This window comes from Peromyscus leucopus, chromosome 20 (assembly GCF_004664715.2).
Source record: "Peromyscus leucopus breed LL Stock chromosome 20, UCI_PerLeu_2.1, whole genome shotgun sequence".
Classification (NCBI taxonomy): domain Eukaryota; kingdom Metazoa; phylum Chordata; class Mammalia; order Rodentia; family Cricetidae; genus Peromyscus; species Peromyscus leucopus.
Window position 1 is genome coordinate 33,448,785 of NC_051080.1, and position 22,126 is coordinate 33,470,910.

The 22,126-nt window shown below is 55.8% G+C and overlaps 3 protein-coding genes across 10 annotated transcripts in view; all 3 read left to right on the top strand.

Moving 5' to 3' along the window:
- The window catches only part of Ppp1r16a (protein phosphatase 1 regulatory subunit 16A), a 25,257-nt gene extending 12,081 nt beyond the window's left edge, over positions 1 to 13,176 (top strand). For 4 of the 5 annotated variants that reach the window (XM_028870981.2, XM_028870980.2, XM_028870982.2 and 1 more), the window contains exons 2-11: positions 8,345 to 9,338; positions 9,941 to 10,011; positions 10,092 to 10,237; positions 11,069 to 11,172; positions 11,246 to 11,370; positions 11,463 to 11,588; positions 11,674 to 11,749; positions 11,830 to 11,959; positions 12,114 to 12,276; positions 12,552 to 13,176. In XM_028870981.2, coding sequence (XP_028726814.1) covers positions 9,080 to 9,338; positions 9,941 to 10,011; positions 10,092 to 10,237; positions 11,069 to 11,172; positions 11,246 to 11,370; positions 11,463 to 11,588; positions 11,674 to 11,749; positions 11,830 to 11,959; positions 12,114 to 12,276; positions 12,552 to 12,926 — 1,575 coding nt within the window. In that variant the 5' untranslated portion in view covers positions 8,345 to 9,079 and the 3' untranslated portion in view covers positions 12,927 to 13,176. Of the gene's footprint in view, positions 1 to 5,047; positions 5,152 to 8,344; positions 9,339 to 9,940; positions 10,012 to 10,091; positions 10,238 to 11,068; positions 11,173 to 11,245; positions 11,371 to 11,462; positions 11,589 to 11,673; positions 11,750 to 11,829; positions 11,960 to 12,113; positions 12,277 to 12,551 lie in introns of those variants that run through there. The other variant, XM_037197609.1, reaches the window with a different exon arrangement.
- On the top strand, positions 12,254 to 17,921 carry Gpt (glutamic--pyruvic transaminase). 4 transcript variants are annotated; one of them, XM_037197612.1, is made up of 12 exons: positions 12,254 to 12,276; positions 15,100 to 15,285; positions 15,419 to 15,508; positions 15,589 to 15,697; positions 15,810 to 15,943; positions 16,084 to 16,327; positions 16,537 to 16,616; positions 16,721 to 16,857; positions 16,980 to 17,154; positions 17,264 to 17,419; positions 17,503 to 17,615; positions 17,687 to 17,921. In XM_037197612.1, exons 2-12 carry the CDS (start codon positions 15,124 to 15,126, stop codon positions 17,775 to 17,777), a joined length of 1,491 nt encoding a protein of 496 aa, XP_037053507.1. In that variant the 5' UTR covers positions 12,254 to 12,276; positions 15,100 to 15,123; the 3' UTR covers positions 17,778 to 17,921. The 4 variants fall into 4 exon arrangements, with proteins under 4 accessions (XP_037053507.1, XP_028726820.1, XP_037053506.1 ...); XM_028870987.2 differs by lacking the exon at positions 12,254 to 12,276 and adding an exon at positions 13,611 to 14,095; XM_037197611.1 differs by lacking the exon at positions 12,254 to 12,276 and adding an exon at positions 14,131 to 14,668.
- Positions 17,922 to 19,536: 1,615 nt separating this feature from the next.
- On the top strand, positions 19,537 to 21,932 carry Mfsd3 (major facilitator superfamily domain containing 3). Its single transcript, XM_028870988.2, has 5 exons — positions 19,537 to 20,798; positions 21,131 to 21,278; positions 21,360 to 21,484; positions 21,556 to 21,665; positions 21,746 to 21,932. The coding sequence occupies exons 1-5, from the start codon at positions 20,117 to 20,119 to the stop codon at positions 21,917 to 21,919; spliced, it is 1,239 nt and encodes a 412-aa protein (XP_028726821.1). The 5' UTR covers positions 19,537 to 20,116; the 3' UTR covers positions 21,920 to 21,932.
- Positions 21,933 to 22,126: the final 194 nt, after the last annotated feature.

A 22,126-nucleotide genomic window follows, 5' to 3' on the forward strand; every position in this document is an offset into this window, starting at 1 on the left:
AAACTTACTGTATAGCCCAGGATGACTTTTAACTTCTGATCCTCCTTCCTCTACCTCCCAAATGCTGAGATTAATAGGCATGCACTACTTTACTTGATTTTATGACATGCTGGGGGTTGAACTCAGGTTGAACTCAGTACATGCTGGCCAAGCACTCTACCAACTGTGCTACATTCCAGCCCAGGTTCACTTCTTTGTGTGTGTGTGTGTGTGTGTGTGTGTGTGTGTGTGTGTGTGTGTGTGTGTGTACAGTGGTGTGTGTACACACATGTGTGCATATGCATGGAGAGGCCAGAGGTTGACATTATCCTTAATTGCTCTCCTGTATTTATTTATTTATTTATTTATTTATTTATTTATTTATTTATTTATTTATTGACACAAGGTCTCACTGTGTAGTCCTGGGTGGCCTGGAACTCACTATGTAGACCAGGCTGGCCTCAGAATTCACAGCAATCTATTTGCCTTTACCTCCTGAGTGCTGGGATCAAAGGTGTCCACCACCATGCCACCTCTATCCTATTTTTTGAGACAGGGTCTTTAACTAAAGCTGAGCTCAGTAGCCTGGTGGTGGTGGCACACATCTTTGGTCCCAGCACTTGGGAGGTGGAGGCAGATCTCCGAGTTCAAGGCCAGCCTGGTCTACAGAGCAAGTTCCAGGACAGCCAGGGCTACACAGAGAAACCCTGTCGAAGAACAACAACAAAAACCTGGAGCTCTGTGATTTGGTTAAACTGGCTGGCCAGGGAGCTACAAGATCTGCTTGTCGCCCAACTCCGCTCCCCTGGGGTTGCAGACACACACCTCTGGCTTTATGTGGATGTTGTGGATCGTAACTCAGATCCTTATGCTTGCACAACAAGCACTTGGCTGACTGAACCCCCTCCCCAGCTCCCCAGCTCCCCGCTTCGTTTCTTTATCCTAAGCAGACACTCAGGGGCTCAGTTACTGAGTTCATAATAAACTGTAATATGTCATAGCATAGGTGGATCAGACTCGCTTGTTCAGGATTGTCCTGCTTGTTCCATGCACATTTGCATTGTAAGTTTCAAATGCACTGTTGGAACTGCACAGACTCAGACGAACTCGGGGAGCACTCACTTTACAGTTCTGAGTCTTCTGACCACAAATGAGGTGTCTCCCTGTTTACTTAGGTCTTGTCTCTTATCTGTCAGTATTGTTTTATGATTCTCTGTGCAGGCCTTTTGTTAAGTCTCTTAGTAAGTATTTGTGTTGCGGATACTCTGGTGATAGCAGACTGAGGGTTCCTCTGATGCTGTCTTTTCGAGATGCACGTTTCAGTTGAGGGCAGGGAAGCAGTGAGATTTCTGTAGCATCTAGGCTGTGACACTCAGGACCAGATAGCTCTGTCCGTGTTAGGAGCTCTGTTGGTTCCCTCAGTGATGCAAGAGGGTCAGAGAGCTCAGAACTGAGGCTGGTCCGGGTGCAGGGCAGGAAGCGGGATAAGAGCAGAACTGTGTGTGTGAATGCTGGCGTCTTGGGGTTGGGTTAGGGGCACAGGAATGGGAAGGAATGGGGATTTGCATTGAGACTATGGGGGCGCGTCTACTCTGGTGACTAGGTGGAGGATACAGTTGGGACAGAGGCATTAGCAGGAAGAGGTCACAACTGCCACTGCGAGGTGGCAGAGACCTGCAGGATTATCCATGACAATACTCAGACCATCAAGAATTCAGCTACAATATGAGACAAGACTCCATGGAGAGGAGACAGTGTTTTGCAGGTATAGTAAGGAACAAAGCGTCCATGTGGGTGAGATAGTAACCCACTGAGAGGGCGGTGGCTGGGATGGGAGTAGCACTAAGAAACTGCAGTCCCCCAAGAGAGGGTGTGGCCCACCAGCAACCATTAAATCAGCCCGGAGGTGGTGGTGGTGGTGGTGGTGGTGGTGGTGGTGGTGGTGGTGGTGGTGGTGCACACCTTTAATCCTAGCACTCAGGAGGCATATCATTGCTGAGGTAGAGGCCAGCCTGGTCTACAGAGGACAGCCAGGGCTACATAATGAGAACCTGTTTGGGAAACATAACAGAACACATTCAAAAACTTATTGTTGGGTTTTAGGCCTTGGGGACATCTGGGGCATAGGTCAAAGCTTCCTTCCCATTTAGGCTAATGCTGTGGTGAGGGGTTCCCTCTGCAAGGCTGCTGCTGAGCTGCAGGGATCTACCTCAGCATGCTGAGAGCTGTGAGGGTCTCTGCTGCCTGTGCCTAAGTCCAATGGGTCAGGATCTGAGAGTGCATGCTATATAATGTTATGTAGTAGATACAATGTTCTGGCTGGCCTTGAACTCACTGGGATCCTCATCTGAGCCTCCTGAGTTCTGGATTTACAGGTGTGAGTCACCTTACCTAGTGCGCCATATAGGTTTTATTTTGTCTCCTTTTTATAATGCAGACATGTGAAAACTAAGTGTAATCCGATTTGTGGGATTTCCTTTCAGTTTCTGGGTTTTGTGTCACGTTAGAAAGCTCTGTGTGGGGTGTGTGTGTGTGTGTTAAGCTTATGAAACATTTTCTTCCTTCATCCTTTACTCTTTTTACTCTTTTTTTTTTTTTTAATGTTTTTGTTTTTTAAGACAGGGTCTCACTATGTAGTCCTGGAATTCACTCTGGAGATCAGGTTGGCCTCGAACTCACAGAGATCCGCCTGCCAATGCCTCCTGAGTGCTGTGATTAAAGGCGTGCGCCACTATTCCCTGGCTGGCTTTCTTTTTCTTAAGGTCGTGTGTATGCTGTCTGGAGTTAGTTTGGTGTGAAGAGCGTCTTGTTTCCCAGGCAGCTTCCACTGCCAGCACTTGAAGCCTTCCCCAATTTGGGTCAATGTGGACCTCGTGTGTCTATAGGGGAGCCATGGGCTCTGTCTATACCCCTGATGATCACTGCCATTTGGGCACTTTTCTAGACTTGGAAATGCCAGCAGTCTGTCTCTGAGGGCTCCTCCATCTGCCCTCTTGGCCCCTTCCTCCCATGTAGCTCTCTGTTGTTCCCAGTCCTGTTCCTCCTAATGTGTACTGTTCCCCTGCAATGTCTTCCTGCCCACTTCCTGTGCGATAGCTCCTTGCCGTATCACCTCACGTCCCTCAGTCTCTGCCATCTGATTGTGTCTCTCATTGGTTCGAGGAGTCGAGATGTTTCATGATGGCTTGGCTGTCCAGGTGGCCTTACCGCATTTCCTGACCTTTCCCTGCCCAGTGCCTGTGGGCTTTCTTCCTCCAGGTGCTAAAGTATACCTGTGCAGGGGCGGTTGACACTCACCTTGCCCAGTACAGAGCTCTCAACATAGTTTCTACAGAGAGTAATCTTCATGTGGTCTAAGGTCAGCTACTCTGTACCAAGCACAAGTACTTCCCCATACCTGTTCCCACTTCTACTTATTCTTGTGGCTGTTTCTCATGTTTCCCATTATAAATGCACAGACTGTTGCTGTGTGTGTGTGTGTGTGTGTGTGTGTGTGTGTGTGTGTGTGTGTGTGTCTGTCTATAACAGTGGGGATTGGACCCAGGATCTTGTGACTACTAGACAAGTACTTTACTATAGAGCTGTACCTCCAGCCCTTACACCGTCTTTGAGATGGCATCTCAGTATGTTTCCAAGGATGGGCTGAGATGCTTGGCCTCAAGCAGTCTTTCTGCCTCAGTCCCTCAAGTTCTGGAGATCACAGGTTCACCGCTGTGCTCCACCCTGAACTTTTATGAAAGCTTGCTTTTGTACAATGTATTTTTGTGTGTTTGGGTGTTTTGCCTGCATGTATATATGTGTACCATATGCATTCAGTGCTTTCAGAGGCCAGAAGAAGGTGTCAGTCCCCTGGTACTGGAGTTATGAATGGTTCTGAGCCACCATATGGTGCTGGGAATTGAACCTAGGTCTTATGGAAGAGCAGCCATAACTGCTCTTAACTATTGAAAAATACCGATCCATCTCTCCAGCCTTTATTTTTTAATATATCTTTAAAAAATAGATTTTTTTTTTAATTTTTGGGGACAGGTCTCACTATGTAGGTTTGGCTGACCCAGAACTCACTATGTAGACCAGGCTAGCCTCAAACTCACAGAGATCCGCCCGCCTCCTGAGTGCTGGGATTAAAGTTGTGTATCATACCCGGCAGATTTATTTTTAGTAATGTATGAGTGTGTGTGTGTGTATGTGTGTGCGGTGTCTTTAGAGGGCAGAAGAGGGCTTCAGATCCCCTGGAGCTGGAGTCACAGGTAGTTCTGAGCTGCCTGCTGTGGGTGCTGAGAACTGAACTTGGGACCTCTGTAAGAACAGCCAGTGATCTGAACCACTGAGACATCTCTCCCATGCCTCTCTCTCTCTCTTTTTAAATTTATTTATTATGTATACAGTGTTCTGCCTGTGTGCCAGATCCCATTACAGATGGTTGTGAGGCACCATGTGGTCGCTGGGAATTGAACTCAGGACCTCTGGAAGAACAGCCAGTGCTCTCAACTGCTGAGACATCTCTCCAGCCCCTCTCTGTATATTCTTTCCTCCTCCTCCTCCTCCTCCTCCTCCTCCTCCTCCTCCTCCTCCTCTCTCTCTCTCTCTCTCTCTCTCTCTCATTCATTCATTCATTCATTCATTCATTTTTTTCAATTCAGGGTTTCTCTGTGTAGTCCTGGCTATCCTGGAACTCGCTTTGTAGACCAAGCTGGCCTTGAACTCTCGGATCCACCTGCCTCTGTCTCCTGAGTGCTGGGATTAAAGGTGTGCATTACCACTGCCTGGCCTCTGTATATTCTTTTTGTTTTGTTTTGGTTTTTCAAGACAGGGTTTCTCTGTGTAGCTTTGGAGCCTATCCTGGAACTCGTTCTGTAGCCCAGGCTGGCCTCGAACTCACAGAGATCCGCCTGCCTCTGCCTCCCAAAGTGCTGGGATTAAAGGTGTGTGCCATCACCGCCCAGCTGGCCTCTGTATATTCTTATTTCATTTATTTTTACACAAAAAAATAGTGTAATATATACACAATCACATATACATATATCTTTAATATTTATTCTTTTTATTTATGTGTATATGTGTGTAGGTCCCCATGGAAGCCAGTTGGTGTCAGATTTCCTAGAATTAGAATCACAGGTGGTTGTGACCTGCCTGGTGGCTGCTGGGAACTGAGCTTAGGTCCTGAGCCAAGTAAGTTCTCTTAACACTGAGCCGTCCCTCCAGCCTATATCTTTTATACGTCCCTCGTATATCTTTTCTGTTTGTTTGTTTGTTTTGTTTTTCAAGACAGGGTTTCTCTGTGTAGTCCTGGCTGTCTTGGAACTAGCTCTGTAGACTAGGCTGGCCTTGAAATCAGAGATCCACCTGCCTCTGCCTCCCGAGTGCTGGGATTAAAGACACACACCACTGCCTGGCATATCTTTTTTTTTTTTTAAATAACTGAGTAAGCGCTATTTCTTAGAGCTCTCTTCATCATAGTTAGGTTTTATCTAGTTAGGTTCCTGTTGCTGTGATAAAACACTTAGCAGAAACAACTTGAGAGAGGATACAGTCCATCATCTACAGAACCCTCAGAGGAACACTGCTCACTGGCTTGATCTCTATGGCTTACGTAGCTTGCTTGCTTATATAACCCAGGACCACCTGCCCAGGGGTGCCACTGCCCACAGTGGGCTGGGCCCTCCCATATCTGTCATCTGGATAAGCAAATCCATTTTCATTTCACACCCAGGAGTGCTGTCTGGGAGTAGAAATGGTACAAGGAAGTCTCGGGGGGCTGCTGGCCGTACGGAGGGCACAGGTGGGGTCATCACTGTACTGCTTGGCTTTACCATCAACACCACACAAATTGGAGTGAGTCGCCTGGGAACTCCAAGCGGGAACTCCCACCTGAGAAAATGCCTGTGCACACGCCTGCGGGCCATTTTCTTGACTGCTGATATTCGTCTATCCAGAGTCCTGTCAGCTTCTGCATCCATGCAGCATCTTGCAGCCATCTCCGCAGACACTGATCTGCACAGACTTGCGACAGAAATGAACGTATAGGTATTATTCTACAGAACGGTGTAACCTTACGGCTTATGGCTTGCCCATAAGTATGGATTTCTAAGGAGGCACCTTTCTTGCTATAGACCAAATAAACTCTGCTGGTTGACTTCATCTTGTCACAGGCAGGGACTCTTTCATCAGCTGCCACATTGCTGCCCCATGTCTTAAGGTGCCAGCTTCCCCTGTGATGTGCAGCCAGAGGCATGAGGGCTCTCTCTCTGCCTCCGTGACTTGCTGAATGGGCTTTAGTGATAGGGGGTCCTAATAGACGGGGTCAGAGAGAAACATTCCAGGTGTGTACTGTGTGGTCCATGTGAGCATTGGAGCCTGCAGCAGGTGCACTGGGTTGCTGCCCCACTCTCTAGCTGTCCTCCGAACGTTTCCCTCCTTTTCTCTCATCTCTTCTGTCCTTTCTCTGGACACCCGTCCTTCGTCCCCATTTCTGGGTTGTCTGCCCCCACCCATACCATTCCTCCTTCCCCATGTTTAGGCTCCTTGCAGCTGCCAGGCCGTGGGCTCACTGCAGACACATGTGGCGGGTCAGAAGGCACTGTGCTGTGGTGATTAACAGGGCCGTGCTGGCTGCACATCGGATGGGAACTGTCAGTGCAGGACAGTGGGCCACATTTGGGCAGCTGATAAAGGATTCTTGGTGTGACAGGGCTATCTCAGCAGCCCGTCCGTCCCTCAGGTCTGGAGTGCTTAGACCTACCGGAGTCAGTTCCTGTAGCTTTCTCAGCCAGTGGAATTGGTTTTGTCTGTAGCTAAGGCTATAATAGCTTGGTTTTCCTGAGTACAAATTGGGGGTGATAGTAAGTACTTCCTGAAGGGCTGTACAGTTGGGAAGGGTAGGGAAGGTGAGGGCCCAAGAGATTGGCTGTGTTCTCGTTGGAGCTCCGGAGAATGGGTTGGGGCTAGGGTGCTGGCCTTGTGTGATGAAGGCCAGCTGCCCAGTGGGGCACTCTGTAGACTGGGTCAGGCTGAAGGGTGGGGATTGGGGTCAAAGTCCTTGTAGGAGGCTTCCCTGTGCTGGGTCCCACATTCCTGGTTCAGATCAGCCAGGCTTGAAGCCCAGATCTGGAGTAAATCAACCAAATTATCTCTGTTTGACATTCCAGAGAGGCTCTGGGAAGGACTTGTGGAGTCGGGCAGGAGCTGGGTGTGGTGTTGTGGCCATTTGGTGGAGCTGCTGGACTGGCCGTCAAGCCTTATAGGTTAGCTGTCTTCATGACCCTGGCAGGCTAGGAAGAGGAACCACACCTTAGTCAGGGTCAGTGGGGTCAGACAAGACTCAGTTAGGAGTGGGTGGCTTTCCTCCTAGAGCTTGAGAAGAGCCCACTGGCTTTCAGCTGCCCTGTTCCCTTTGAGGCTAGCTTCTGGAGGAAAGCCAGCTAGACAGCTCCTGGAGTCAGGGGACTGAAAGCTTAGAGCTCAACATGTGCTGGAGCTGGGCTGGACTGCCCTTGGAGTAAGGACTCTTTCGGTGGGCTCTATGTGTGGTATGCCCGGACTCCCTGGGCTCCCCTATGGTCCTGTCCCAGCTCACACAGTCTGTCTTCAGGCACATTCCAGAAAGATCAGAAAGGTGGGTCCACAGGAATTCCCCTATGTAGTGGGGAGACGGCCTTGGGGCAGTCTGGGGCAACTCCCTGCTTATCTGCCCACTGCACCCAGCTGGCCCGAGAGCTGTCTGCACATGGGGCTAGACCAGAGACCCAAAAGCCAGCATGCTTTCTACTTGAAAAGCGGTTGTTGGCCGCGGAGGTTTTCTCTTCTTCAGGACAAGGGCGTCAGGACATCTCCCCTTTTGTCTAGCGATGGGGGCAGGGAGATAGCTCGTAGTTCCTCTTCCGTGTGGATGCCGGTGTCCCCATGACTTCAGCTGAGTGCCACTCAGGATGGCAGAAATACTGACTGGCCTGAACTGGCTCCGGGACGGGAGCAGGGCAGATGCCAGGCCACAGTGGGGGGAGGCAGTCTGTCAAGCCCATTTGCTATCTATCAGGGAAGAACCCTTGCCCAGCCCAGCCAGGACTCTGAGTTTGGCCCTGGGAAGGCCATGGACAGCCTAGTAGGCAAGCCTCCTGGTTCTGTTTCACTGTGTAGCCTGCACAGCCTTTCTGGAAAGGATGGATAGGGGTCTGAGATCCCCCTTGTCCTACTCTACCCTGAGTGTGTGGGGAGGAATAGGGTAGAGGGTAGAGCACCCCAGGATACATTGTTGACTCTCGGTGTGCTATGGCAGAAGGTGGGTCCCGCGCAGGACTCCTGGAGCCCCCTCGCCTCTTGCCGTGACTGACCTCGCTGTGTTTCCTTATTCGTATTTACTCCTCAGGTGTGTGTGACGGCTGGAAGGGGAGGCTCCCTTGAGAAAACATTGACAGGCCTCCTGCCTCCTAGCTGCCTAGAGATTGTCACCCTTGGACACTGGAAGCTGGGACCCCAGGACTGACCATACGCCTGGCCTTTGCTGCCCGCCTCCTTAGACTAGCTGTGCGGACTGGAAATGAGCCAGAGGACTGAGGGCAGCCAGCATGGAGGAAGAGCAGGGGCTGCCAGGGGCTGCCAGGGGCCTGCTGCTGATTGGCCCTGCCCTCCATTCTCCTAGGCAGGGTGCCAGGAAGCTGGAACTTTGTTATCTGGGTAATTAGCTTCAGACCCTGGACTGAGGCCGGCCAGGTCTTAGGGCTACTTCCCACAGGCTGTGTGCACCCTGACCCCAGAGGGAGGCGAGGCGCTGTGTACAGAGGCCTCCCAGCTGAGCAGCTGAGGTGTCAGAGCGGCCTGGGGAACGACGGCAGGCTCCCCCCCCACCCACCCACACCTTCCACCCCACCCCCTGCCACGCTGCCCTCCCTGCCTGGGCTCTGCCCCGTAGGGCAGCTGGGCCTGGTCATAGTGTGGGACCTCCCATCTCAGCCTTGTCAGGGAGAGAGGGCACCAAGTCTTGGGAAGGGGATGCCCCCAAGGGTGCCAGTCCAGCCAGCTGCCCCACCCTTCAGGCTTGGCCTGGCCCCCCAAACCCGAATCGTGGTGCCCCAATCAGCCCTGTGGGCAGACATCCACCACCATGGCCGAGCACCTGGAGCTGCTGGCAGAGATGCCCATGGTAGGCAGGATGAGCACCCAGGAGCGGCTGAAGCATGCCCAGAAGCGACGTGCCCAGCAGGTAAAGATGTGGGCCCAGGCTGAGAAGGAGGCCCATGGCAAGAAGGGCCGCAGGGAACAACCCTGGAAGGAGGTGTCTGGCCTTGGGCCTCGGAAGCAGGTTCTCTTCCCTCCCAGCGTGGCGCTTCTGGAGGCGGCTGCCCGAAACGACCTGGAGGAAGGTGAGTGTGCTCGAGTCCCAGGGCAGGGCACACACAGCAGGCACTCCCCTCCGCCTGGGTGTGGCCTGCTGGGTGTTACTCAACCTGGCCTCGAACTGTCGGTAGCTCCTGGACTCTAGTCCCAGCTCTGCTACCAGTAGTCCACTGTCCTTAATAGGGGTGCATGCAAGGGGTCTTTGTGTGAGGAAAGCCAGTTATGGGATGGCTGGAACACAGGGTAGACATGGGGTTACAGAGTAGTGCCTGGGCTGACAGCCATCACTACCTCCGAACAGTGCAGGGCTGCTGTGAATCCATCCGTTCTCTCCATGCTCGGCGCCCACGCCCTTCTCTGCAGAGTGGCATGGCATTGCTCACCTCTGGTGAGAGATGGGGAGCAGATGTCGGCCAGGTCCAGTGTGGGTCCGAGAGCACACGTGACCTGGCACTGCAGCACGCTCACCCAGGCCCTGCTTTGACTGCAATCTCCCTAGTGTGAAGACAAGCCTAGCCTTAGGCTTGTCCCTTTCTCCTCCTGTGCCCCGTGCTTGTAACTCCTGGGGCCTGGAGGGAGAGGCAGCTGCTAGCTCTTGAGGACCCCTCCTGCCTTCCCCTTCTTGCAGTCCGCCAGTTCCTTAGTAGTGGGGTTAGCCCCAACCTGGCCAACGAGGACGGCCTGACTGCACTGCACCAGGTGAGCCCCCGCAGGAGTCGGGGGAGGGGGGGCGGGCTGGCTCGGGGTCAGGGGGTGGGGCTCAGGTTGCCTGTTTGCAGTGCTGCATCGATGACTTCCAAGAGATGGCCCAGCAGCTCCTGGAGGCTGGGGCTGACGTCAATGCTCGGGACAGTGAGGGCTGGACACCGCTGCACGCTGCAGCTACCTGCGGCCATCTGCATCTGGTGGAACTCCTCATTTCACGGTAGGCCTGCTGGGTGTCCAGGTGGTGGTCAGGTGACCCCTCTGGGATGCTTCCTGTCTTTATCTCCTCTGTCAACCTACCTGGGATTCAGGGGAAGAGTGTGTTCACTGTGCTCCTTGACCTGCTCGGCAGGCTAGACCTCCAACTCTGAACCAAGGGTCTCTCCACAGCTTACATAGGAAGGTGCTATTTGGTCAGTGTTGGGAAGGAGGGGAGGGGAATGGAGAGACCATCCGCCTAGGAGGAAGTGCCAGGGTGCAAGTGAGGCCTTCACCCCTAACAAGGAAGGGGGAACAGAGGAGGCTTCTCTAGATTCAAGAGCTTCTCTCGTGGGTCAGAGTATAGAAGCGTGGTCACTCTCGTATGAGCAGAGTCTCTGGCAGTAATGCATCAGGGGTCTGTCGCTAGCAGGTTCCTTGGGCTCCTCTTGGAGCTGGTGATGAACTGCAGGCATCCCGGTTCTGCTCTTCCACCAGGCATAGGCACCCCTTCTGTGTTCTGGGGGCCCCAGAGTCCTCGCACATCTGCGGTTGCCTCTACTGTGTTTATGGGGTGGATGGGTGTCATAAACCTGACGCCTCGGTGGATAGAGACTGCTAAGTCCAGCTTGGAGTCAGGATCTAGGGCTGAGGGCTAGCAGCCAGGCCCGAGGCCAGCGTTTCTAGCAGGAGCTAGAGCTTGGATTTCCTCTTGCCTGCCCTCTCTTCCTGAGGACAGTCCCAGGCTGAGGGCCTCTGTTGAGTGGGAACTTGCCCTGGGGACTGAGGACTCCTTGAGTGAGGAGCTGTTGTGTGGAAGTACCGAGGCGGTGGCTTGTCAATCTTCTTGTAGCGGTGCAGATCTCCTGGCAGTCAACACCGATGGGAACATGCCCTACGACCTGTGTGAGGATGAACAGACACTGGATTACCTCGAGACGGCCATGGCCAATCGTGGTGAGTGTGCGGTGCCTGCCCACAAGGGGCGACGCCCTAGGTCATGCTTTCTCTGAGCCAGCTTGCCCCTCAGGTATCACCCAGGACAGCATTGAGGAGGCCCGGGCAGTGCCAGAGCTGTGTATGCTGAACGACCTCCAGAGCCTACTGCATGCTGGGGCCAACCTCAGTGACCCTTTGGACCATGGGGCCACTCTGGTAAGGACTCAGTCACTTGGGGGTGTCTGTCTTGGGCAGGTACTTGGAAGGGGGGTGGGGCTGGGATGAAGGGCTGAGTGGTCTGCCTGCAGCTGCACATCGCCGCTGCTAATGGGTTCAGTGAGGTGGCTGCCCTGCTGCTGGAGCAAGGAGCCAGCCTGAGCGCTAAGGACCAGGATGGCTGGGAGCCTCTGCACGCTGCAGCCTACTGGGGCCAGGTGAGTGTGCGCAGGAGCAGGGAGAGGGTAGGCTCCTGCCTCCAGTGGAGCCCTCAGCCAAGCAGCTGCTGCTGGCTGCCTACAGGTGCACCTGGTAGAATTGCTTGTGGCCCATGGGGCTGATCTGAATGGAAAATCTCTGGTGGACGAGACGCCCCTCGGTGAGTGTGGAGTTGCCTACATCTGGCAGAAGGGATAGGCCATGGAGACGCCTGTGACACCTCTGTCCATCTCTTCCCAGACGTGTGTGGTGATGAGGAAGTGAGAGCCAAACTGCTGGAGCTGAAACACAAACAAGATGCACTCCTGCGGGCCCAGGGCCGACAGCGCTCCCTGCTGCGCCGGCGGACCTCTAGTGCGGGCAGCCGTGGGTAAGCCTCCCTCCCTCCCGCTGCAGGTCACTGGGGTCTACCTGCCAGACCCAGGCTTTGCCCCGGGGGATGTCAGCTGGCCGCAGAACCCCATAGGACGTGTGGGCAGAGGTTGTGAGCTGGGTGACGATGTCTCAGCTTCCTCTCTCTCCAGGAAGGTGGTGAGACGAGTGAGCCTAACACACCGCACCAACCTGTATCGCAAGGAGCATGCGCAAGAGGCCATCGTGTGGCAGCAGTCACCACTCACCAGTCCAGAACCTCCAGAGGATGAGGACAGGCAGACAGATGCTGAGCTCCGGCTGCAGCCCCCAGAGGTGAGCATGCAGCCTCGGTCCTGTCCCAGATTTGGAGCCGTCTGGGCATGTGGTCTTGTTATTTAGTCCCCAGTCCTCTAGCCTCGCTAGCCCCCTGTGGAGGTGATAGGCCCAGTGACCCCTGCTCCTCATGGGCTAGTGTCTCAGGTGTCGGCTGCTGACCTTCCCACTCTCAAGTCCGTCTGCCCCCACTTCACATAACCTGAAGCCCAAGGCCGCTGTAGGTGAGCGAAACCACCTCCTGACGGCGGCTGGGCTCCCGGCTCTGCCCACAGGAAGACAGCTCTGAGGTGGCCAGACCACACAATGGCCAAGCAGGGGCCCTCCCGGGGAAGCACCTGTACTCTAAGCGTCTGGACCGGAGTGTCTCCTATCAGCTGAGTCCTGCGGAGAGCGCTGCCCCTGAAGCCCTGGTCCGGGACAAGGCACACCACACACTGGCAGAGCTTAAACGTCAGCGGGCAGCTGCGAAGCTTCAGCGACCTGGCCCGGAAGGGCCTGAGACCTTTGAACCTGGCCTGCCTGTTGACACTGAGACCTCCCAGCCCGACTGTGGCTTTAGGACAACTGGGGACCCACCCCTGCTCAAGCTCACCGCCCCCTCGGAGGAGGCTCCTGTGGAGAAGAGGCCATGCTGTTTGCTCATGTGAAATGTGATTCCTCAGTATGGCAGGGTTCAACCCCATGCCCAGCCAGAGGCTTCCTCATGATCTCTGGCCTGGTGGCCCGCTCCAGCACGTGCCCAGTGCTGTAGGGGAGCCAGCACAGAGCCTGTACCCGCTTCCAGCCCAGGACACTGGCCACCTTGCTCAGGGATGGACTATGCAGAGCTGTACCTGTGGGCCTCGGGCCACAGACTGCTTATCCTGTGACTCTTGATAAAGGCGGTTTGCCACCGAGTCTCCCCGCGTGTCTCACTGGGGAAGGGGCAGGTCGTGCTGCTGGGTTAGGAGCCACCCATGCCCAGGAGCACCCAAACCTGTAGGTGCATGCTGGCATCTTGCAGATGGCAGCCCCAGCTTTTGTGGGAGGGAAGCCGAAGGCCCCAGGCAAGGAGCCCAGCCTTTACCTCCACCTCTGCTAGCGTGAGGTGGTTCAGCGTCTTGGAGGCTTCTCTGTAACCCTTTGCTTTCCTGAAGGCAGCAGGAAAGTTTGGAAGAAGACTCTTCATGGGGAGTGTGGAGGGTAACCATGCAGAGATGGCAGGGACCCTGACTAGTAGGGACACAGTGTTTTCCATAGGATTGGGCCAGAGCCAGCAGGACGAGACAGGCAGAAGGCTGGCGTAGGCTCTTCCCAGGGTCATGGTCTCAGTTCCTGGCACGTAGCCCCGATCTTGGGGCATATCTGCCAGCTTCCGCCTGGGCTGGTATAGGTGACAAGCACTTGGCCACTCAGGCTGTGCTGGCTAGGCACAATGCATCCGAGTGAGAGGGGCCCTTTAGGGGCCTCAGGCTGGAGCGAAGGAGGCAGTTCTAGATCATGCCCATTGCATTTGGCTTGGCTTGGGCACTGACCTGGCCAGCCCCGTGCCCATCTCCAGGGCCTGTCCTTCCTCTAGCACCTGTGGTTGGAGGGTTAGTGTCCTTGGGAGGGCCGGGGGGAGGGCTGGTGGTGGCTGCTGGTTAAATTTAGAGTGACTCTGTGCTGCTGCCTGCCGTCCAGCTGCCAGCACTGCTGCTCCTTGGGCCCTGCGGGAGGCAGGCAGGGCCAGGCTCTGTCAGGGCCAGGCCTGTAGTCATCTGTGCTCTGGTCTGAGGGCCAGAGAGAGGCCAGTGAGCCGGGAGGCCACTGTGGCACCAGAGCCAAGAGATCAGAGGTGAGTGTGTCCCCACAGGGCCTCATGTGGTGTTCCTTTCAGCCTGCAGGATCAGAGGGATCAAGGCTCACCTCAGGCCTTCCTATTTGCCTGCTGTCCAGCTTAGAAGTCAGGCTCCCCAGCCCTCAGCCTGAGCCATAGACGGGGCGGTGGGGGGCAGTGGGGGGACACTTAGATGACCAGTGCTGAGCGTGGCCTATAGGCTTCCTGCGAGGCCAGTGGGAGTGGGGTTCTCTGGGCTTATCAGAGCTCACTTCCTGCTCTCTACCAATCAGGAGCAAGAAGGAAGGGGACTTAGTTACTTTTGGCCTGGGCTGTGGCCCTAAGGGCAACCTTAGGCTGATATGTATTGAAAGGACACGAGGGTAGTCCAGGGGTGAGGTGTCCAGGACTCTGTGTCCTGTCTCTAGTCTCTTCCCCTCCCCCCAAACCCTTGCAGAGCTCATCAGGGACCAAGGTCCACCCATAGCACTCGGGCAGTCCCCATGGAACCCTCCCCTCCCCCAGTGCTCCCCAGATTCCTAAGGCCCGGCCTAGTTACCTAGGCGACAAGTCCACTTAAGTAAAGATGGGGTATGTATGTGTCAGGTCCGAGAGGGCTAGACCTCAGCTGGGCCTCGCTGGGGTCAGTCTCCAGTGGTCTTAGTAGGCCCAGGTGCCAAGTGCCCTCTTTGCCCAATATCCAGGGTGTCAGATGTTAAACCGTCCGTCTGTCCCTACTCCCCAAGTGGGTCTCCTGCTCCCTCATGGGGACATTAGGCGGCACTGGGCCTCGCCCCAAGCCCCGCCTGCCGCCTTACCAACTCCCTCTGGCTCCCTGGGGCAGATCTGTGCCCAGACTGGTGGGGCGGGGCCCACGGCTCGGCACTCCGGCTCCTTCAGTCCTTTCTGCCCCTCTCAGTAGGGCCAGGAGGCTGTGGTGAAGAGGGTGGTGTCTCACCTCGGCAGACTTCCCCATTCCCAGCCCTGATTCCCCATCTGGACCCTTCTACTTCCTGAGCCAGTATCCTGCCCCGGGCTGAGCAGTCATGGCCTCAAGAGTGAACGATCAAAGCCAGGCTTCAAGGAATGGACTCAAGGGGAAGGTGTTAACTCTGGAGACCATGAACCCATGTGTGCGGAGGGTGGAGTACGCGGTTCGAGGACCCATAGTGCAGCGTGCCTTGGAGCTGGAGCAGGAGCTGCGGCAGGTACTCCTTTGGGCCACCTGCTGCCCTTCTTTACACTCGGGTTGCTGAGTTGGTCCCCAGCCCAGTGGAATGTGGGCCAGCAGCAGTACGATGGTGGTGCCACATCTCACTGCCTGCTCCCCTTCTTCCCCAGGGAGTCAAGAAGCCCTTTACGGAAGTCATCCATGCCAACATTGGGGATGCACAGGCCATGGGGCAGAGACCCATTACCTTCTTCCGCCAGGTTAGGCTGCTGACCTGCCTGTGGTCACCTCCCTCCCCCCCTCCCCAAATGCCCTGGACCTCAGTATTGGGTTCCCCCAGGTCCTGGCCCTCTGTGTCTACCCCAGTCTTCTGAGCAGCCCTGACTTCCCAGATGATGTCAAGAGAAGGGCAGAACGGATCTTGAAGGCATGCGGGGGTCACAGCCTGGGTAAGTGCCTGCTCCAGGTGGAGCCCAAGCCTTAGGGAGGGGCAGAGAGAGACGGGTCCCTTGGGGAGGTTGCAGGACTTGCCCCCCCCCTCACTAGCTTGTCCTCTTTCAGGTGCCTATACCATTAGCTCTGGCATCCAGATGATCCGGGAAGATGTGGCACAGTACATAGAGAGGCGAGATGGAGGCATCCCTGCAGACCCGAACAACATATTTCTGTCCACCGGGGCCAGCAACGCCATCGTGGTAGAGTAGCCCCTATGTGTTGGCTAGATCAGGCTCAGTCTGGTGCAGCGGCAGCGGCAGCGGCTCAGGGCAGCGGTGGGGGCGGGGTGGGGCGTGCAACCCTGGTTGCACTAACGCCCTGCTCCCTATCCCGCCCCCAGACAGTGCTCAAGCTGCTGGTGGCCGGCGAAGGCCGTGCCCGCACGGGTGTGCTCATTCCCATTCCTCAGTACCCCCTGTACTCGGCTGCGCTGGCGGAGCTGGACGCCGTGCAAGTGGACTACTACCTGGACGAAGAGCGTGCCTGGGCTCTAGACATCGCCGAGCTGCGGCGCGCTCTGTGCCAAGCACGTGACCGCTGCTGCCCTCGCGTACTGTGTGTCATCAACCCTGGCAACCCCACCGGTATGCCCCCTCTCTGCCCCGCCCCATTCAGTCTCAACCCTTCCCTGCTAGCCCCGCCTCCTCGCGCCCCTCCCACCAGCCCCGCCTCTTCCTCTGAGACCTGGCCCTAGCTCTCCTGACCCAAGTGCGCCCCCGGCCTGAGCCACAAGTGAGCTTGGTTCTCTGCTGCCCATGGCTGCCCCTATCAGTGCTGCATCTCCACCCTGCAGGGCAGGTGCAGACCCGCGAGTGCGTCGAAGCCGTGATCCGCTTTGCTTTCGAAGAGGGGCTCTTCCTGATGGCTGATGAGGTACATTCGCCGGGGTGGGGGGTGGGGAGTGGGGGGTGAGGACAGACATCTGGCAGTGGACAGCAGGTCAGCGGCCAGCCTGAACAACACTGCTGCCCCTGCAGGTCTACCAGGACAATGTGTACGCCGAGGGCTCTCAGTTCCATTCATTCAAGAAGGTGCTCACGGAGATGGGGCCACCATACGCGACTCAGCAGGAGCTCGCCTCTTTCCACTCGGTCTCTAAGGGCTACATGGGCGAGTGCGTACAGGCGCAGGTGGTGGTAGCGGTGAGGCTGGACGGGCAGAGGACTTTTTCGGGCCAATGCCACGGATCAACACCCTCTTTCCCGGACCAGCCTCAACTCATGTTCTCCCCGGCAGATGCGGGTTCCGTGGTGGTTATGTGGAGGTGGTGAACATGGATGCTGAAGTGCAGAAACAGATGGCGAAACTGATGAGCGTACGGCTGTGCCCACCAGTGGCGGGCCAGGCCCTGATGGACATGGTGGTCAGTCCGCCGGCACCCTCTGATCCGTCCTTCAAGCAGTTTCAAGCAGTGAGCAGACCAGACCAGGCCGAAGACGTCTGGTGATCCAGCTTTGGGTGGAACTGTAGGGGGGGACACATTGAAACCCTCTTCCATAATTCCCCTCCTGTGGTTGCAGGAGAGGCAGGAGGTGCTGGCCGAGTTGGCAGCCAAGGCTAAACTCACGGAGCAGGTCTTCAACGAGGCTCCTGGAATCCGCTGCAACCCAGTGCAGGGCGCCATGTATTCCTTCCCCCGAGTGCAGCTGCCTCCACGAGCAGTGCAGCGTGCTCAGGTGGGGAATGCAGGGTCATGGGGGGGGGGCTGAGCGGGGTGTTGGCCTGAGTGCTGTGACCTGACCACCCTGCTGATCCCCAGGAACTGGGCCTGGCCCCTGACATGTTCTTCTGCCTGCGTCTCCTGGAGGAGACCGGCATCTGCGTGGTACCTGGGAGTGGCTTTGGCCAGCAGGAAGGCACTTATCACTTCCGGTGAGACCTGGTATGTGTTGACCCCACCGCACACGGGCCTGTGTCCCAGGCTTACTGTCTGTCCTTTTCAGGATGACCATTCTGCCCCCCCTGGAGAAGCTGCGGCTGCTGCTGGAAAAACTGAGGCATTTCCATGCCAAGTTCACCCAAGAGTACTCCTGAAGCCGCTGCTGGGACCACACTGGACGGCCTCTGACTGAACAAACTGAGGGGCCTTGGGAGCTTCAGCATTTGCTGCTTTTGCCTAGGGCCTGGGTACCTGTCCCTGCAGGTCCCTAATAAAGCTGGGTGTCAGCCTGACTTGAAGTGGCTGCCTGGGGGAACCCCAGCTTTTGATTTACCTGATTGGCTTTGAATAGGCACATGGACCCCGCTCGAGGGACACTAGACACCACATCTAAAGGAGTTGTTAAGGACGGCTCCCAGGAAAGGGCCCTTCAGGCTGTCATTCATGCATTTGTCTTAAGAGACAGGTGCATCTGTAGGCTAGGTCTTCATTATGGTCTTAAATGTGGGGCACGTGATGACCCGTGAAAATCAACTAACATACAAGTAAAGAGTGTGAAGGCAGGTGTGGATCACAGCTGCCTTTTGGGGCCACCCCAGAGGCACTTGGGAGGGGATGAGTTGCAGGGAATCCCAGGGGAGAGAGATCTTAGAGGTTGCCTCAGAAATAGTAACTTCCCTAGGATACACAAATGTGCGCCTTGTTCTGGGCACTTCCTGTGCCAACCACAGGGTGGAGCTGTTAAGCAGGGTTACGACCAAGTTAAGGGTGACAAGGGCTTGGGGAGACTGGTGGCCAGCAATGCAGGGGAGGGTCTTTGCAAACCACCTCTGGGAACCCTCGGGGCAGATGGGTGCTAACGGGAGGAAACATCCTGGGGTGGAGGCTCAGGAAGGTATGCGCCCCTGTGCACAGCAGGTACTGCTGTATTCACTTGTGGGGCCTGCGGTGGTCCTCTGAGGGAGGCAACAGCAGGCATCCCTCACCCCAAGTTATTTGTGGTGCTAGGGACTGAATGTAGACCATTGAACTATTTCCTGCCCACCACCCTTCTTCAGTTTTAAGACGTGGTCTTGCTAAGTTAATCCGGTCAACCTTAAATACATGATGCTCTTGCCTCAGCCTGAGAAGCTGAAATGATAGGTGCTCACAACCATGCCCAAAAGTAGAACCCATCTTATGGATAGGAAAACCTGGACCCCGAGACTATCTGGAAGCGACAGGACAGCCTCTCAGTGGAAGCAAGGCAATGCCGGGATGCTCAGACTTGGACACAAAGGCAGTACCCAGTTGTCCTCCAGGGAGTCAGTTCTTAATCCAAGGTCTCATTGAACAGCCTTATTGTGACCTTGGAGGGCACAGCTCTGGGAAGGGGGAAGAGACTGGGCATGAGCCTTCCTTGCAGGGCCGGAATCTTGTGTGCCCGATGAGCTACCCTCACTGAACACTGTAAGGGAAGCGGGAGTCATGGGCAGAAGCTGATTGGGTCCTGACCTTTCCCACAAAACTCTAGCATCTGAGGTAGCACTGCCTTGGGGAGGAGGCTCTGACGCCACAGTCATAGTAAGGTATGGGGAGCCGAGTATTAGAAATGCACACGCCGGGGTTGGGGATTTAGCTCAGTGGTAGAGCGCTTGCCTAGCAAGTGCAAGGCTCTGGGTTCGGTCCTCAGCTCCAGAAAAAGAAAAGAAAAGAAAGAAAGAAAGAAGGAAAGAAAGAGAGAGAGAGAGAGAGAAAGAAAGAAAGAAAGAAAGAAAGAAAGAAAGAAAGAAAGAAAGAAAGAAAGAAAGAAAGAAAGAAAGAAAGAAAGAAAGAAAGAAAGAAAAAGAAAAAGAAATGTGCACGCCTTTAATCCCAGCACACAGGAGGCAGAGGCAGGCAGATCTCTGAGTTTGAGGCCAGGCTGGTCGACAGAGTGAGTTCCAGGACAACAGGGCTACACAGAGAGACCCTGTCTCCCATAAACAAACAAACAAACAAATAATTTTAGAAAGTGCTTCTGGAACGAATCTGGCAACCACTGAGCAGAATGGAAGATCCCTGTACCTCAGCTTCCTTCCCAGGTACTCACTCCTACCGGCGGGGAGCACGAGAAGCAGGCGTCTGTGTTGCGGTTTGTCACCAGGGGCGCCAGAGCCGATGTTCTAGGTCTGCGAAGGTATCTGTAGCCTACTTGACATTTGTGCTGGGGAATTTGACCAATTGAGGACTAGACTGCGGAATGAACAGGGAGTTGGCTCCACCCTCAGCCAGAGGAGCCCCGCCTCTCCCTTAGCCTGACCCCTGCGCAAAGCATGCTGGTAGCCAATGGCTGCGCGCAGGCCCATCACGCTCAGATTTGTTCCTCTGCGTTTTCTCCCAACTTCGGTACTTCCGGGATATTGGGGGCCCCCGGTGCGCACTCGGGATCCCGACCTGATTGTTCCTGACTCTATGTAGACGGACTAGACCGTGACTCTCCACCCCGAGCCATCTGCTGAACCACGAGCTGGCCATGCATGGGAAGCTGCTGCTGCTGGCCGGCCTCTATCTTGTGCAGGGTCTGCCCTATGGACTGCAGTCCAGCTTGCTGCCCATTTTACTGCGGGGCCACGGTCTCTCCCTGACGCGTGTGGGTCTGACCAAGGGGTTGTATGTTCCATGGCTGTTAAAACTGGCGTGGGCGCCACTGGTGGACAGGCGGGGCTCCCCTCGGGTCTGGTTAACACTCAGCACAGTGGCCCTGGGCCTGGTGTGTGGACTGCTGGCCGTGTTGCCTCCCCCACAAGCTGGCCAGGCAGGGCTGCCCATCATCATGATGGGGCTGCTGCTGCTGCTGAATCTGGGCGCAGCGGTGCAGGACGTGGCCCTGGACACAGTCGCTGTGCAGCTGCTGGAGCCAAAGGAGCTGGGAGCTGGGAACACTGTACAGGTGGTGGCTTACAAGCTGGGGTCAGCACTGGCTGGGGGTGGGCTGCTGGTCCTCTTCCCGACCCTGTCCTGGCCATGGCTTTTTCTGCTCCTAGCTGCCACCTACTGGCTGGCTGCTGCCTTAGCCTGGGCTGCACCAGCCTGGGGACAGCTGCCTTGGCCTCAGGTCTCAGAGCAAACCACCCCCACGTCCTATCTCCTACAAGATTTGCTGGCTGTGCCTGGGACCCTCTGGACAGCAGGCTTCGTGCTCACCTACAAGCTGGGTGAGTGTGGCTTTGAGTCAGGCAACAACAAGCGGGAGCCCTAACTTCCCTGGGGCCCTGAAGCCCACTTAGGGTTCTGCCCTACTCTGGGGTATCAGCGCAGCCCTCCCCAGAGCTCTGCTGCTCAGTCTTGCCTCACCTCCCGACTTCCTCGGCTTCAGCCACAGCCCACTGGTAACCCGGATGGTGCCTCAAACTAACTGGGCTGGAAGGCCTGGCTTTTTCTAACACCTGGGGCCCGAGAAAATGAAGGCGAGCAAGGGTCTGGGGGTTAGAGCCCGCCCCAGGAAGGGAGAAAGGAGAGGACCATCCTTGCTTATGGTCTCCTGCAGGTGAGCAGGGAGCTGGCAGCTTGTTCCCACTTCTCCTGATGGACCACGGTGCTTCTGCCTCAGACCTGGGGCTATGGAGTGGCTTGGGCGCTGTGACCTGCTCCATTGCCGGCTCCTCTTTAGGTGGGGCGCTGCTGGCCAGGCACTGGTAAGCACTCCCCAACCATAATCTGACCCTCATCTCCACCGGTCTCCCAGGGAATCTTACCATATCCAATTCCCACCCCAGGCAGCCTCTCCCCCTCCTGAGGTCAGTGCTGCGGCTACGCCTTGGGAGTCTGGCCTGCCAGACGGCTCTGCTTTTCTACCTCAGTACCCCAGGGGCCAGTCTGGACCCTGGCACAATCACGAGAGGTGAGAGGTTAGCCTTGAGGAGGGAGGGAGGGGCCAAGAGCCTGGGGCCCCATTGACCTTTGCTCCCCCAGGGACAGCTTTCCTGAGCCTGTGCCTACAGCAGTTTCTGGGCGGTGTGGTCACCACCGCCACCTTCACCGTGATGATGCACTGCAGCCAGCTGGCACCCAGAGCCCTGCAGGTAAGATGGCGGGGCAGGGATGCCCGGGGGCCGCAGGGCGAGGGAGCCACTTAGGCCCTGATCTGTATTACCACCCCCAGGCCACGCATTACAGCCTCCTGGCCACTCTGGAACTGCTGGGCAAGCTGCTACCAGGCACCCTGGCTGGGGTGCTGGCTGATGGCCTGGGCCCGCACCTCTGCTTTGCCGCCTTCCTTGTCCTCTCAGGGCTGCCCATTCTGGATCTCAGCCTGGCACCCAGCAACCTGACCTGAGCTGTCCGTAAAGCCAATAAAGCTATGGATGGCCGGGCTGTCTGAAACACAGAGATGTAGCTATCCTCAAACTGGGGACCGTGTTCCCAGAAAGGACAGAAAATTCCTGAATGCTTTTTATTTGGCACTTTGGATCTTCTTGTTCCCTGCCTGTAGCTGGGAGGTTTTTGCCTACTGGTCAGTCATGGCTACATCATCGCCTTGATG